At 47.4% G+C, this 17,749-nt stretch overlaps 1 protein-coding gene across 1 annotated transcript; it reads left to right on the forward strand.

Moving 5' to 3' along the window:
• The first annotated feature begins 430 nt into the window (after positions 1-430).
• Positions 431-16,215, forward strand: LOC149336609 (astacin-like metalloprotease toxin 5). The gene is made up of 5 exons (XM_089554186.1): positions 431-518; positions 2,764-2,878; positions 3,398-3,573; positions 5,463-5,670; positions 16,173-16,215. The coding sequence occupies exons 1-5, from the start codon at positions 431-433 to the stop codon at positions 16,213-16,215; spliced, it is 630 nt and encodes a 209-aa protein (XP_089410312.1).
• The last annotated feature ends 1,534 nt before the right edge of the window (positions 16,216-17,749 follow it).

Raw genomic sequence — 17,749 nt, forward strand, 5'->3', positions numbered from 1 at the left:
TGGTCGACTCCGCCCACCGTACGGGGAGAACTCATAAAATAAAGGCGGGAGCCGGACGTTAATTCGATTTAATTGGGGAAATCGGCCACACAGGGCAATAAGTCGCAGTTTCTAAGAATGCTCGGAACGTGTAGATCGAGTTCCCGCGGCAAAAAGACGAGTTCAGATTCCTCTTCACTGCACCTTTAAGACTGCCGTAGAAAAACAATGGGGAACGTTTTTGACGATAGCAAGAACGTTAATTGAAAAACAAAGAAAGGCTGCCGTCGGGTGATCTGTGGATGCATTGATTATTTTAGTGACATCTCACATTATATGAAAAAATTACGTTCATCCGCGGTTTCCCGCTCAAAAATACTTTTGCAAGGAATTGTTTGGTATCTCGGTGCGTCTGACTGCAACAACGTCTGGACAGCTGAGAATACTCCTCATGACTCTTCTGCAGAGGGGTGTGGTGACCCTAGATGTGCGGCTATGGCCTAATGGTGTCATTCCTTACGTCATCAAACCCAGGTCTGGTGAGTGAACCTGTTATCCGATTGTCAGAGCTCTTGAAATGTTTGCATCAAATTTATCTTTAATGTCGGTAATCATAATGTCGGTAAAGCGGCAGGTGGGACTCCCGGCTTGGCTACAGAATGATGCTAACAGCTTTTTTGCAATTTTCAGCTACCATATTTATTTATTTATTTATTTATTTATTTATTTATTTATTTATTTATTTATTTATTTATTTATTTATTTAATTATTTATTTATTTATTTATTCAAGATACCCCTAAAGCCCCTCGAGAGGGTATTAGATCGACGGGGGGGTGGTACAGGCAATTGATCAAAACAAAACAAAACCACAAATAAAACACTTAGCATTATATAAACAAGCAAAAGAATCAAAGGTATGGCATCACGGCAAAAAGTGAAGATTACTACAGTATTAAAATTATACAAACAGAACACTAATTCAAGAATCATTTTAGTAACATACCCTGCAAAAAAAGGAAGCCATGAACAAATAAAATGACAATGTACGCAAAAAGTTAAGCAGTAGTTATTGAAAATATAAGCTTAAAATATTTATCAGAATCAGTTGTGGTTGCGATATGGGAAGGCAGAGTGTTTCAGTCAGATATTGTACGTGGTAAGAATGAATGCGCATAGTTAAATGTTCTGCACGTGAAACGCCTAACTTTAAAGGGATGATCGCGGCGGTCAAAAATCGAAGGAGGCAAAGAAAAAAAGTCGTTATGAAGTGACGGATGATGATACAGTTTATGAAAAAGGGATAGTCGCGCAACTTTGCGACGGAGACATAAATCATTGAGACCTGCCCGTTTCTTGAAGGCTGTGATACTGGTAGTACGTGAATAATCGGAGTAAATAAAACGAACTGCGCGGCTCTGAAATAATTCAATGTTATTTACCATGTAAGATTGGTAAGGGTCCCAAATAGCCGAGGCATGCATATTCCATTTCATATTCAGTTCATCGCGCTAAAAAACATGTGCGCAAAATTTTACGCTTAGTACATCAAATTTACTAATCGCACTAAAATAAATGACTCATAAAATAAATTATTTAGGTCCGGGATAAGCATACGTACGAGGCACAACTGCAGGAATTTAAAATAAATGCTGTTTGGAGGGGATAAGTGAACTACAAAATGCGGAAATTCATTTACACACATTTACAGCGGCAAATAATTAACTGAGAAGCCTTCGGAATGACATGCCTATTAAGGCACGAAACATTTCATTCAACAGCGAATTCCAGAACAGTGCAGATTAGAAGGTATCACATGCATGCAGCTAAGTTTAAATTCTGAATCGCCAGCATGTGATGTAAAAAAAATAATAATTTACGAAAACAATTATCCCTCTGCATCAATTACGTTAGGAAATTGCCAGCCGCAGATGCTTCTTGATCTAATGTGCATTGCCACAGGTCGTCGCCTGGTTATCCTCCTCATTTGTGTTTTTCGATTAAAGCTTCTGCGCGCTGTGCACCAAATTTCACTAGACTTGTTATTTTCCCGCCATCGTTTGTGTACACAATATTTTGTCAATATACCGTCTTTGTCAAAAGTAACCAGGCTCCATGGTTTGTTTCTAGCTTGCACAGTGGAGCCCTTGCGGCTTTCCTAAAGATCAAAACGTGTTGAAAGGTAAGAAGACCCCCAGTCCTTGCCTTTAACGACCATTTCAGCTTCAGGGAAGCTGTAAGGGCTCCACTGTACGAGCTAGAAGCAAACCATGCAGCCTGGTTACTTTTGACAAAGACGGTACGTACGAGCTTTTGTTTGTAGTGCATGAGAAGCAGTATTTATTATTTTTATGCGAAGCATACTACTTTAGCTACCACTTCAGCCCTTCATCGGGGTTATGCGCCTCCAAATCACGTGATACATGACGTCACACCACGTGACACGATGATGCCATGCCACACCACGTGACACGATGACGTCACGGGAGTGGAGAAACGGGGGCCCACCTCGTGCCGTCGCTGTGGTTGTGCGCCTCCAAATTACGCGACACGATGATGCTTCGCATTCTCCAGGCTCAACCAAGTTAAGCCTCAGCCATTTTTTTTTTCTTGCATGCAGCACAAAATTTACCATGAGTGTGATCTAGTCAGATGCAAGCAGGCGCCTTTCGTCTTGGGTTTTTTTGTTATTTTAAAAAATTATAAATCCTCAGATATTAATATGCAGAAGCGCTTTCGAAGTAAGATGCTTCGCAACATTTTACGCGTCTTTTTTCTTCGACAGCTGGGGACATAAAGAAGATCCGGGACGGAATGGCATCGGTTGAGGCCTTGAGCTGCTTACGCTTTGTGCAGCGTACGACAGAGGACGACTACATTTTCATTGATTCTTCCGACGGGTAAGAACGATTGGCGACTACTCTTGGTAGCTCGGGAAAAGCATTTGGCGCCTTTGTTAGGACGAGCACTTGGCACATGCAGCAGAACAGCCATCAACGCCGACTCTACTGGTTCACATTATAAACACGAATTCCCCTGTATGAGAGTAAAAAGAAAGTAGGCTGTCCTCTTGCGTATTCCCTTTTAGGGGGCAGATTACGCTGCCCAGGTTACGAAGCATATTTGATCACTAACTATACGGAATGCTTACTTCTGGCAGCAGAGGTGTATCCCCACTGCAAAGCGCAAAACCTGGGTGCAGGTAGCAATGGGATGAAGCTCATTGAATTCTAAAACCTCTTCAGTTGCCCTTTAGTTTCGGCAATTTAGCCTCAATACAAGACAGTGACATTGCACGGACCGATGTTCGAGACGCATTTGAGCTCATTTGCCTCTTCGTGCTCATCTCCTTGGCTTGTGTTTATCTACGATGTTGCAGTCGTGTCGCAAAACCTAGCCTCATGTGCCCTACTGTGCAGCTGCAGTTCGTTCATCGGCCGCCAGGGGGGAGAGCAAGTACTGTCCCTGGAGGATGGTTGCCTCGCCAAGGCTACAGTTATGCACGAGTTACTACATGCTGCTGGTTTTTACCACGAGCATACGCGCTCCGACAGGGACGACTACGTGGTGATGTTCCCGGAAAACGTGAAGGAAGGTGCGTATTTATTTAGAACAACGTTTCGGAACAGTGGCACACCGCAGTGTCAGAGCTGTGAAAGCCAGAAAACGGGTGCGGTTCCCGTAGCGACAGCCATTTAAAAAAATGAAGCAGCACCGCTGTGGCCATAGGTGATATATCTTTGCGAGCAAACTGAGAGACGTGAGGTCAAAGGATAAGTTACCGCAGCATTTTATTTGTAAAATCCTGATTTTCACTCGAGCAGTCAGACCGCTTGAAGTCAGTTATTGTCGTTGCATTACATACCACCTCAGGCCCTTCACAGGCTCCAGAAAAAAGAATGGCTTTCAGCGTTTATGAATGGTCATATCAGGAAGTTAGTGGTGATTGGAAAGTTTTGAGCCCTAAGCCATACTTGCCATATGTATATTGTTGAACACTGTCCTTACATGCAAGGTCCAAACGGAGAGCTGTGTTCAGACCGTTTTCTTGTTTCAGCTTCAGGGTCATTCCTCCTAGGTTTATAAAGACACGCCCTTGACCGCAAAAATATTACCCACGACCTGTCTACTCCATCCAGTGGTCAGAACAACAAAGAACTGTTTCGCACATTTAAAGCAGTTGCACGGACATTTCGAGCCTCACGCAGTGGAGTGTAGTGACCCCGCCAGAGCATTCAGCACAAATGGCACCAAGTTTTTGATTTCGAGTTCACGCGTGCTCATAGACGCGAAAAAAAGTGTATAGGAAAGCATTGTAGATGTAAAAAATTCTGAATATGTTTTCTGAAACCATTAAGCAAGCAACCAGTAACCAGGACTGTAACCAGTAAGCACAAAACCAGTAAGCAGGAAGCAAAAGCTGTTGTTATCTGCTTTCTCATATGAGTACCAGCAATGTTGGTCGAAAGTTTAGGGGAATCCCCCGAGGCGGAGTAGATTTGTCATAGGGGAGTACTTACTCATGGCATCCCCGCAAGTATAGCGTTAAGGCTACGAAGGAAAGCTATACAGCTTCGAAACAAACTTCATAGTTCAAGAAAAATCCGTCCTGGTCCGGCGTTCGAACCTCGGACGACCGCTTCACCAGCAATCCAGCTCAAATGTTCGCTGTTTTAGTGCAAAGCACTCTTTAGCGTGCTTAAGCCCAACCAAGAATCTTGCGTGAAGCCTCGGAGTAACTCGGGTAAGCTGGGGTTTGGAGGAGCGTCGCGCCAGCTGTAGCCAATAGTAGGAGGACATCACGCCAGCTGTAGCCATTAGGAGGAGGGCATCGAGCCAGCTGTAGCCAATAGTAGGAGGACATCACGCCAGCTGTAGCCAATAGGAGGAGGGCATCGAGCCAGCTGTAGCCAATAGGAGGAGGGCATCGAGCCAGCTGTAGCCAATAGGAGGAGGGCATCGAGCCAGCTGTAGCCAATAGGAGGAGGGCATCGCGCCAGCTGTAGCCAATAGGAGGAGGGCATCAAGCCAGCTGTAGCCAATAGTAGGAGGGCATCGCGCCAGCTGTAGCCAGTAGGAGGAGGGCATCGCGCCAGCTGTAGCCAATAGGTGCAGGGCATCGCGCCAGCTGCAGCCAAGTGGAGAGAGGGTGTGAAGATGAAGAGCGAGAAACGCTGTTGCGTGCACATGCAGATGCCAGAAAGAACAGGCGAAGAATGAACACATGCTTTCACACGTCTACTCCGTTTAGCTATGTTAAAGCCCCACCACTTTTTTTAAGTCGGTGGTGTTCGTTAGACGTACAATATATATCTTTCGAAGAAAACGGCACTTTGCCATTGTTTTCTAAAGCGTAAGTTTGCAGCCTTTTGTGTTTGCGCCTAGCTACTGTCGCTGCAGGCACTGGTACAACATAGCACGGTTGACTTTCGTGCTTACTACGCGAGTCCCTACTAAAATACTACTGTGTTTCTCGACTGCCAGGCAAAATGCACAACTTTAAGAAGCGGCAGCCTTCTGAAAACCGACTGCTGACGCCCTTTGACATGAAGTCGGTGATGCTCTACGGCTCCGAGACGTTCTCCCGTGCGCCAGGGCTGCTAACCATACTGACCAAGGACGGAAGACGTCTGCCAATGACCTACGACAAGAAGAGACTCAGCGCCAGTGACACCAGTCGCATCCGCATGCTGTACAAATGTCGCAATTTTCTATTCAAATCATCAATATCATCATCATCATCAGCCTGACTACACCCACTGCAGGGCAAAGGCCTCTCCCATGTCTCTCCAATTAACCCTGTCCTTTGCTAGTTGCCGCCACTGTAGCCCCGCAAACTTCTTAATCTCATCCGCCCACCTAACTTTCTGCCGTCCCCTGCTACGTTTGCTTTCTCTTGGAATCCACTCCGTTACCCTTAAGGACCAGCGGTTATCTTGCCTTCGCATTACATGCCCTGCCCAAGCCCACTTCTTCCTCTTGATTTCAACTAGGGTGTCATTAACTCGCGTTTGTTCCCTCACCCACTGCGCCCTCTTCCGATCTCTTAGCGTTACACCTATCATTTTCCTTTCCATAGCTCGCTGCGTTGTTCTTAACTTAAGCTGAACCCTCTTTGTTAGCCTCCACGTTTCTGCCCCATAGGTGAGTACTGGTAGGATACAGCTGTTATATACTTTTCTCTTCAGGGATATTGGTAAACTACCATTCATGACCTGAGAGAACCTGCCATACGCGCTCCACCCCATTCTTATTCTTCTAGTTATTTCCCTCTCATGATCCGGATCTGTGGTCACTACCTGCCCTAAGTAGACATATTCTCTTACTACTTCCAGTACCTCGCTACCAATTGCGAACTGCTGTTCCCTTGCAAGGCTATTGAACATTACTTTGGTTTTCTGCATGTTAATTCTTAGCCCCACCGTTCTGCTCTGCCTGTCTAGCTGATTGATCGTGCTTTGCAGTTCTTGTCCTGAGTGGCTTAGCAAGGCAATGTCATCAGCGAATCGCAAATTACTCAGGTATTCTCATTAACTCTTATCCCCAACTCTTCCCATTCCAGTCCCCGGAATACCTCCTGTAAGCAGGCAGTGAAGAGCATTGGCGATATCGTGTCTCCCTGCCTGACACCTTTCCGTATTGGAATTTTATTGCTGACTTTATATAGGAGAACTATAGTAGCTGTGCAATCGTTATAAATATCTTCCAATATTTTCACATAGCACTCTTCCACACCCTGATTCCGCAATGCCTGCATGACAGCTGAGGTTTCCACTGAGTCGAATGCTTTCTCGTAATCAATGAAGGCTATATATAGAGGTTGGTTATATTCTGCGCATTTCTCTATCACCTGATTGCTAGTGTGAATGTGGTCTATTGTCGAGTATCCTTTACGAAAGCCTGCCTGATCATTTGATTGACTAAAGTCCAAGGTTGTCCTGACTCTATTAGCGATTACCTTAGTAAATACCTTGTAGGCAACGGACAATAAGCTGATCGGTGTGTAATTCTTCAAGTCCTTGACGTCTCCTTTCTTATGAATTAAGATAATGTTAGCATTCTTCCAAGCTTCTGGTAGTCTCGAGGTCACAAGGCATTGCGTATACAGGGTGGCTAGTTTTTGTAGCACAATCTCTCCTCCATCCTTCAAAAAATGTGTTGTTACCTGATCCTCACCAGCCGCTTTCCCTCTTTGCATTGCTTCTAAGGCTTTCTTTACTTCCTCCTTCGTTACTGGCGGGATGTCCCATTGCTGTGCTCGACTGCCTCCCTCAGTAACTTGATGATTACATGCGCTACTGTATAGATTTGTGTAGAACTCTTCGCCTAATTCAACTATCTTATCCATATTGCTGATGACATTGCCCTGTTTGTCTTTTAGCGCATACATCTGGTTTTTACCTATGCCCAGTTTTCTCCTCACTGATTTTAGACTACCTCCGTTCCTTCGAGCATGCTCGATTTTCTCCGTGTTAAACTTTCTTATGTCGGCTACCTTGCGCTTATTTATTAACTTCGATAGCTCTGCTAGTTCTATCCTGTCTGTGGAGTTAGACGTCCTCATGCTTTGGCGTTTCTTAATCAGATCTTTAGTCTCGTGAGATAGCTTGTTGGTATCCTGTCGAACCATCCTACCACCTACTTCTGCGGAGCATTCTGTAACGATAGCTGTAAGATTATCATTCATTGTTTCAACACTACGGTCGTCTTCTTCAGTTAAAGCGGAAAATCTGTTTTGGAGCGACATTCTGAATTCCTCTACCTTCCCTCTTAATGCTAACTCGTTAATAGCCTTTCGCTTCACCAGTTTCCTCCGTTCCCTCTTCAAATCTAAGCTAATACGAGACCTTACCATTCTGTGGTCGCTGCAACGGACCTTACCGAGGACATCCACATCCTCTACAATGCCAGGGTGTGCACACAGTATGAAGTCTATTTCGTTTTTAGTCACACCATTGGGGCTCTTCCACGTCCACTTCCTGTTTGCTCGTTTGCGGAAGAAGGTATTCATAATCCGTAAATTATTTCTATCTGCGAACTCTACTAATAACTCTCCCCTACTCTTCCTAGAACCCAAGCCATAGTCACCTACCGCCTTGTCTCCAGCCTGCTTTTTACCTACCTTTGCATTAAAGTCGCCCATTAGTACAGTGTACTGTGATTTTACTTTGGTCATTGCCGATTCCACATCCTCATAGAAGCTTTCAACTATCTGGTCATCATGGCTTGATGTAGGCGCGTAGGCCTGCACCACCTTCAGCTTGCACCTCTTGTTAAGCCTAATTACGATAGCTGTCACTCTCTCGTTAATACTGTAAAACTCCTCGATGTTGCCAGCTATATCCAGATTTATGAGAAATCCCACACCTAGTTCTCGCCTATCTGCTAATCCACGATAGCACAGTACATGCCCGCCCTTTAGTACTGTATACGCCTCATCTGTCCTAACCTCACTAAGCCCTATGACATCCCATTTAATACCGGCTAATTCCTCCAGCAGCACTGCTAAGCTAGCCTCACTTGATAAGGTTCTTGCGTTAAACGTTGCCAGGTTCAGTTTCCAATGGCGGCCTGTCCGGAGCCAGAGATTCTTAGCACCCTCCGCTGCGTCACAGATCTGACCGCCGCCTTGGTCAGTTGCTCCGCAGCCGCTTTGGACTGAGGGCCGAGGGTTAATTGGTTTGTTCATAGAAGGTTGTGGCCAAGTACTACACCAGGGTGGCCAAATCCTGTTCTCATGAGGAAGTGCGTTGTCGGGTCTGGTCACCGAAATCAGGCCGCACTCCAAGCCTGGTTATGCAATTCCATCGACACGCGGAGTTTTTTTTTTATCCGGTGGAGAATTGCGTGGCACCGAGATTCGAACCCCGGTCCTCTTGCACGCGAGACGGATGCTGTACCTCTACGCCATCGCTGCATCTCTATTCAAATCAATGCAATTCAACTTTCTTTGAAATCTCTTTTACGAAAATTACAAAACTCTTTTTGGACCCATAGCCAACGGCTAGTTCGGGTCCAAGTACACAAAATATGTAAAAGCTAATATTGCTAACGTGACGTGAGCAGAATAAACACAAAAATTATTCTCCTCACTTGCAAGCAGTTCTTCATTAATGCTGCTGAAGATATTAGCATATGTGGATCTCCGTGTGAAATGCACCTATACTCCGAGTAAATAACTTATAGCTGAATATTTATTTTCTCTTCACGGGCGAATCACTTTAATGGCGACGCAGTGGACCATTTTACTCCTCCGCACTTCATGATATTCATTAAAGAAATCGTCCATGCACTCTGTATTGCTACTTTTGAGAAAGAAACAAGCCAACGAACTAATAAATAATCCCTGGTCTCGAATACGCATCATGCAATTTCGTCACCGCTGATACTGCTGACCTTCATCGTCGCTTTGCCCTGTCGCGGCGGCAGTAGCCGCCTGCTTTGTCGTAGTGTTCCAGCCTGAATGTGAAGGAGGCAGTGTCGCTGAGTGTGCGCTTGGGCCTCCCGGATCGACTTTTCCCGGTATTGTTGTGTCGCTGCCAAACACTGTCGATATTTGGTGTGATGTGTGTGTGTAGTAACAATCATGGCATGTGTGGTTACATTAAGGTGTGCGATTACTGATGATACATGATACATGATCGATGATGCTCATGTCACGTCATGACTAAGCATTATTACTTAATTGGTGTGTAATCAGTCTGTATGGAAGTCATGGTCTCATGTATTGCGATGTGGGTGAGTGCATGGTATGGTGAAGCTTATGACTAAGCATGATATGCGGATCGTGACTAAATACATGATACGCGGTCGTGACGACCATATAATGCCATGGATTATCATGACAATTTTTTCGGGGGTGATTAATTACTGCTAACTGCTACGTATAGAAACCATGTAGCAGAGCAGTGTGCATGATTCATGGGAGATCACTCAGCCATGCAAACCATGCTCATGACTCAGCAAAATATCAATGTTTTATTAATGAGATAAGTAACACTGATGACGTCACCATGCCGTAGCAGAGTGCGAGCGTAGCGTCACCAAACCGGCCCATCGGTCTCCTCATGAAGTCGCAACCCAAGATAGGCATTGTCTAGGCGCAAGCACATTTTTTGCCACCGTGGCAAGCAGAATAGCGCTTTTGAAATTCTACAAGCCGATAAGTTTACAACCAACCATTATCTACAAACGTCCAACTCCAAGCCGGCGCCGAACTGTAATAGAAGCGTATTAGCAGGGTTTAGTTGACTAGCCTGCTTGTATGCAGAATCTATCTCATTTCTGGCGCCCGGCACAACAGGTATTATTATGCGCTAGAACACACTTTATAGCTCAATTAGCCTATTTTTAAGTACTGCTGGCTGGCTTCGTCGTTCTATAATTCCCACTGAGAGTGCTATGAAGCACTCCATGAACGACTTCCCGAATACTCTCAGTATGCGAAAAGATCAACACTTTGAAACAATCAGCGTTCAACCATATCAGGAATGTACAAGAATTTAGCAGTTTTTCTTTATCAGTAAGTTCAAAGACATTTCGTCTCATTTTCTCAAACATATGTATACTGATAGGCCTTTGTCCTACAAGGCATTTCTGTAGCGGAATGTCTTAAAGAAAGAAAGAAAGAAAGAAAGAGAGAAAGAAATAAATAAAGAAATAAAGAAAGAAAGAAAGAAAGAAAGAAAGGAAGGAAGGAAGAAAGAAAGAAAGAAAGAAAGAAAGAAAGAAAGAAAGAAAGAAAGAAAGAAAGAAAGAAAGAAAGAAAGAAAGAAAGAAAGGAAGAAAGAAAGAAAGAAAGAAATCTGCTCCTGATTTTCTTGGTTTCCCCCCGAACATGCAGAATTTACGGTTCACAATCTGTCCATGGCCCGGCACTGGTTTTGTGCCCTCAAGAAAGCCGCACTGTACCTCAGTTTTAAAAAGAAAATCCCGTCCGTCTTTTCAAAACCCAAAGCATAATATATCGGTTTACTACTATTAAATTGGTGCAATGTTTTCAGGTTCTGGGTTCTCATATCATTTATATGTCTCTGTATATCTTTATTTCAGGCTAAAATTAACTTCATAGCATAGAGTCACTCAACTATTTTTTTATTTCCTTTTTACAGCATATTGGGCCCCTTTTTGCCAATGAATTTCTATTCTACTTCTTTCTGTGTAATTACCTTTTCTGATGTTTATGTTCTACTATTGACTGGCCATGAAATGTAAACCTGTTTTAGGCTTAGCCAGGAGGCATTCAGCGCTCTTTTCCAGAACCTCGTGGGCATACTGTACCATAGTACTTAATTATACCCCTTACAGCCTTCACAGTAACGATGTTCCTACGGAAAAGACAGCTTGCTTAACGCTACTTAGATCTGGCCTGACATGCAGATTAAGTGTCAGGTTTATTCTTCGTGCGTATAATCCTCTGGCGTACTATAACTCAAAGCTTTCTCACCCAGAAAGCGAGATTCCTTCACAGACGGCCGCAGTTTTTCAATGCAGCTTGAAGCTACGGACCATGAGATTAGATTCTAACAACCCACCAGTATACCGGCTTTATGCTCTTGAATTACAGAGCGAAAAAAATACATGCATAATGCATTGTCTATAATTACACGATTTAATTTCAGGTAATCGCTCGTTTCCCACCCTTGCGTAGCGTCTTGTTCGGGTTTAAACTCTATTTTAGCATGACGTAACAAGAAAGTCGTTAAAGCAACTTGTAGCGAAATTATGCAACTTATCGCGAAATACGTAACATTAAAAATGTCTCAACACTGCGATTCTTGCAGCGATTTTCATCGCAAAATTTTTAAGATAATAATTAACTAACCTAAAATGCTTTGAAGCCATCACCTTCCTTTCGACAGGGTTTGTTAGCGTTCTGCCGGCAAAAAAAAAATTCTGTTTCAAAGCACCCAGATAAATCGATTTATTTTCGGTTTAAAAGAAAGTAAGGCTTACAAACACACCAGTGCAGCACAAGGCAGGACAACCTGCCTAATGAAAGGTCCAGGTCACCATTATTTATCTGTTCGACGATTGATTCACATCGTATGTCGACAGCAGGGTGGTGGTGGTGAAAACTTTTTAATAAACAGCAGGAGAGTTTGCAGACCAAAAATGGCCCTTTACATAGGTGGAGTCCTTAGTCCGGGACCCCGCTGGACGAGGCCGCTACTCGCGCCCGTTGGACTAGAGCCCTTTGAGACTCCAGCCCCGAGCAGTTGAGCAGGGCTGCCTCCCATGCCTCTCGGGAAGGGGAAGGATTGCGGGGAAGGGAAGGATTCTTTTGACAGGCCCAAACCATGTGGAAGGTATCGGAAACTTCCCCACAGAGAGGGTAGCGCACATCAATTTTGGGGTCGAAATGTTTCACTATTGCAGGACACAACAGAGTGTTGGTCTGCAAGCGCCTCAGAGTTCGCTCATCAGCTTTACTCAGGCCCTTAGCAGGGACCGGGAAAAGACGATGGCGTTCGCAATAGTCGTCCAGAATTTCTCTGAACCGCAGAAGCGGTTGCACAATCTCCGAGCCTGAACAGCCTGGGTGAGGTGCCCGGTAGGTAAGCGCTCGGGCAGCCGCGTCCGCATCCTCATTACCTCTAACGCCCTGATGGCCTGGAGTCCAAACTATGCGTTTGTGCGAAGGGTCCGATTCCCTCACTGCGCGCTTTAATATACTCCAGGCTAAAGGTGAAATCTCGCCAGCCAGGTAGTGTTGACAGGCTCGACGCGAATCTGTCACGATTACCTTCGAATTCCAGTCCGAGGCGGCAAGCGCAATGGCTACTTCCTCAGCCTGTGCTGAATTTCGAGCTCGAAAGGAGAGCCCGTTAACGCATTGATCCTGGTGAACTACTGCGGCCGTGTAGAATCCATTGGGCGACGGCCCTTCCACGTCAACGTAGTATACACCCTGTTTGGATCCGTGTTGGTGTTCGAGGGCCCGAGCGCGCGCCTCTCGTCTGCCTTCGTGAGTATGTGTGTCCATGTTGCGCGGGAGTGGAGTTGAGCTCCAATTGAGTTGAGCTCCAATTTGGTCCTGAACGACAGAAAGAGCTGTCTCAGCAACCTGTGCCCCTATAGCAGGCATGATTTTTGCCAATTCGGCCTGAAGAAGTTGCTGAATGGAGCCCCGGACCGCTTCCATGATTTTACCTGGCAGAGCATCAATTTCGCTCTCCAGGTTGTACAGGCGGCTCTCCACCATTGGCAGCCTACCAACCACTGTGCTGGCCGACTGCTGCGACACGCTTGTCAGCCCAGATACGACCGAGGCACTCTCATCTCGGTCCTCCGGCTCGGCTAGTTCTATAGGCTCGGAAGGACCAGCTTGAGGTTCTTTACGTCCCTCTAACTTAGCCTCCAGCTCCTGAATTTTCCGCACTAGGAATTCTGTTTGGCGCCTAAGTTCAACATTTTGCCTCTGTAGGGCGGCTTCCGTAGGAGAGAGGGAGGGAGAAAGAGGCCCGGAGGCAGCCCTAGCCCAATCGCTCACCTTGTTTTGGGCGGTCGCTAGAGGCGGGAAATCCCCAGCGCTGAAGTTCGGCGACCTCGCCTGGGTCCCGGACTTCACAGCCGTCTTGACATGACCGGACTTGCCCGGCGCAGAAGTGGACTTGCTGTCCTTGGCATTGGTGGGCGGAGCTTGCTTCTGAGCCGACTTCCGCTTGCTTTGATTCCGTGATGGTCCCGGCTTGATCGGTTTCTGGTACTTGCCGACGCAGCCGGCAACAGCGGTGAAGTGGGCACCCGCGCACAGCAGACATCGGGGGGTGCACTCATGTTGTGCTATGCCCTCGGGTGTGGTGGCCACCTGAGAGCCGCAGAGGCCGCAGCGTCCCGACTGCGGCCGCGGGCAGATGTCAGCCCGGTGCCCCACCGTGCCGCATCGATGACAGGCGGGGATCGTTTTCTTGTACAGTCTCACAGGGATGCCCTGGTCGCTGCAGAAGATTTGGCGGGGTACCTTCTTCCCTTGAAAGGTGACCACTGCGATGGCGGTGCCGCCCAGCTTGCGCACAGAAAGGATTTCTCCGTGTCTCCACTCCAGCTTCTGCTTGAGGGAGGCCGATGTTTCGCCGGGGTGAACGTTGATCACTCCCTTGCAGACCTCGCCAGAAGCCTTGGCGTGCCCGCGAAACAGAAGCTGGCGGTCGCCGACCGTCAGCGTGACATCGCCGAGGAGCTTCTCAGCGGCTGGCACAGAGTTCACGCCACACACCAGCACATTTTGGTCCCACACGGGCCATACAGAGAGTTGCACCTCTCCACAGTCCCGTATGATGTTGCGCACGGCAACTCCGGCTTCACCTGGAGCGAAGGTGGCCTTCAGATCCAGCGTCTTGCGTGGCTTGAGCACCACGATGAGGTCGTCGCGTCCAATGCGCGGCGTCTGCTGCGGCCGCCACTGGGGTTTGCAAGTTGCGCCCTTCAAGGCCGCGCCACGGACACTTCCTTGCGAAGCGTGCGCGGACCGAACTGCCGCCTGGTGCTGGGCGGCGGCACCAGTTGGCTTGGGAGCGTTCGTCTTCTGCCGGCGTCTCCAGATTTTGACCATATCTGCCAAATAGTCATCTTCTGATGTTGGAAGGTCCTCGGGTTGAACGGTTCCCATGCGTACGACTTGCATGGACAGCGGATCATAGCCGGTAACCGTATTTGGAGCCGCCATCGCCGAGGAATCCCCAGCCGAGGCTGGCGAACGCCGACGAACGCCCCGACGCCGTTAGGATTAGCGCCGCGGCGGTGGGCGAAAGCTTCAAAATCTCAGAATTTCGTCAAAAATGGGCCCACCTTGATGGAAGTGGGGCCCACTTGTGCCGCTGATCTTCGCGGAGACGATGGTGCCAAGATTCGTGGGGTCCGGGTTGACAGACCGCAATAAGGAGCGATCAGAATCGGAGCCGATGTGCGCCCGTCTTCTCCCTTCGCGCGCCCTCAGCGTTCCACAGCAGGGACGGCCCGGTCAGCGACCGTCCGCCAAGAATCGAGCGGTCCACCCAAGTAAAAAGCACCTTTCTCCTTGCGTGCTGGCTTTTTATCTTCTCAAGTCGCGTGGCATTCCCCCTCCGTTGAAACACTGTGTTATCTGACGGCGCGTTGTGACACTCGGGCCGTTATCTCGGTGCGCGCGCCTAGAGCTTTACATGCCCCATAGCGTGGCGATAGGTGAACGGAGCTTGAATAATACCAAAAGCGAAGTATCTCGCAAAAAAAATGGCTATGGCTTAGCTAAGGTTAAGCCTGGATATGCGAAAAGCTCTCGCTGCTTTCCAGCCAACTTCCAGGCTACCACTTCTGGATCGGTGTTTCTGCGCCGGCCGACTGTTGCTTCTTCTTCTCCTTCCATGGCGAGTGTCTGCGCCTGTTCTATGGGCAGGCGCGCCTTATACGTATACCCCTCCTTTCAAATGTGCACTGCGCAAGGCTGCGGCGAAAGGTCAAACGGTGGCGAGGACGGCCGCCTCTTCTATGGCCGCCGCCGCCGCTCACGCGTTCTCGCAACGCCTTGCGAAAGAACCTTCTCTTGGGACGGCGGCGGCGACCGCGCGGCAGCGGCGAAGGGTAAAACGATGGCGAGGAGGAGAAGCGGCGACGCTCAGCAGACGGAGTCAGCGCGCGGCGGCGCGGCTGCGGCAGCAGCGGCTACCTGCGCTCCGCGTGGCGTCGCTCGGTTTCGCGTATGCGCAGCTGTGGCTAAAATCGACCACGGCGCACGCCAGACCCGGTGTTGACGAGCCTAGTGAAGCTTTTCGCTTCAAAAAATGGCTGTGGTTTGTCCAATGGCCATCCCGAGTAGAATTGCGGAAGCGACGGCGCGGCAATCACAGCGGCGGCGGCACCTCTGAGTCACTCGAGTAGCGGAGGAGTCGGCGGCGACCCAAGCGTCGCAGCTGTGTGCCGTGTGACGTCACTCCTCCTGGAGAATGCACTGCTGGCGGAGCGACGACGGCACCTCTGAGTCACCCGCGCAGTGGAGGAGTCGGGGGTGGCTCCGCGCTGCTCTGACGTCACTTGCTAAGCCATATGTATGTGCTCTCGACTTCTGGGAAAAACTGCAATGATGAATGTGACCTAGAAGGCGAAATGTGTGGCAGTGAATTCGAAAGTATGTCACACACTGTACCAGCACTGGTGAAAAACAAAGCACCACGACGCTCCACAGCTGTAAGACCCCATGGACCGGCCCCTGTGTAGAGTGGTTCAAGTTGTCAGGCTCATCATTCAGCATCCAAGGTGACGTTTCACATCTAAGGCTGAAGCCATACTTTGTCTTTGAGATGAAAAAATAACTGTCAGTTTTCTTGATGTAAGAGCATATGATACACTTTAGAGCAGCCGGCGTGGTGGCTCAGTGGTTATGGTGGTTGGCTGCTGACTCAACGTGGGCTGCGATGCGGGCTCAGTCCCAGCTGCAGTTTTCGCATTTCGATGGAGGCGAAATGCTGGAATCCCCTGTACTGTGCGATATCAGTGCACGGTAAAGAACTCCAGGTGATCGAAATTATCAGAGTTCTCCATTACGTCGTCCTTCATAGCCCAAGTGTGTTTGGGACATTAAAAAAACCAAACACATAGAAGCGCATAATACTTTCAACACAGCTAGATCAAGCATTGATAGACACACGACATAAATGTTGGGAGGTTTCAGCTTTTTTCAGCCTAATTTATAATTTATCATCCTAGAATGCCTCAAAAAGATTTGCCGCCATACCTCATTGTAGTGAATTACAAGCACATGCTTGGATGGACTATCACTTAGAAAGTAGGTCGCCAAGCTGTCTTCCTTGTAACCAGCCACACTGCATGTACTGAAAATGTTCTGGCACTGGGACATATATCTAGAGGATCCTTGCCCATCATTTCTGGCCCAAATTGTTGCCTAGTCAGACGAAGAAAAAGAAAAATTAGTTTTATCCGCCTACTCTTCTGCGACAGGGCCAGCTTTTAAAACACCAACATTCATGTGCGATTGTTTAAAGCCCAGGTGGTCACAATTAATGCATAGCTCTCTGTGATCATGAGCCTCTTGGGTCAGGTGTAGTTAGTGCATCAAAATTTGTGAATTTCAATTTTCTGCTATTTACTGTCATGTCCTTAGTCTACTGATGGGCATACCCAATGGGCACTAGTATTCTCTTGGATGTCCCATGGACGTCCCATGGATGTCCTAAACATCCACAGGACGTCCAAGGATGTTTCAGTGCCCATTGGGAACCTGCCGCAGTGGCTCAGTGCATTTGGGGTTTGGCTGCTGATCCCAAGTTCATGGGTCTGACTACAGCTGTGTGGTGCCCATATGTATTTCGATGGAGGAAATACAAAAACATCCCTGTGCTGTGTAATGCCAGCACACGTTAACAAACCCCAGGTGATCTTAATTATCTGGAGCCCTCCACTGTGTCAGCCCTCCATAGCCCAAGTGTAAGGCCCCTAGTTTCATACGATTCCGCAAAAAATCATGGATTTAAGCATATCTTGCGGAATTTTGTGCAGCCAGATTTTCATTTTTTAAACAGTTGTTGTTATGGACGTCAGTTTAGGAGAGTGATGGAAAAATGATTAATTTCTCATATTTGCATGAATACAACATGAAGGGGAGTCAAAGTCTTCAGCAAAATTTTAAAAGGAATATTACGATTATAACAAAATCCCAAACCATTCAGACCTACCATAGCCAGAGGAAGATCTGCTACACGTCAAGTTTCTACGAGCAAAAAATGTGCTGTGTTGTGTTGGGTTTTATGGCACATAGAACACTAAGACCATCAAGC

This window comes from Amblyomma mixtum, chromosome 7 (genome assembly GCF_055824585.1).
Source record: "Amblyomma mixtum isolate Tamu chromosome 7, ASM5582458v1, whole genome shotgun sequence".
In the NCBI taxonomy this organism is placed as follows: domain Eukaryota; kingdom Metazoa; phylum Arthropoda; class Arachnida; order Ixodida; family Ixodidae; genus Amblyomma; species Amblyomma mixtum.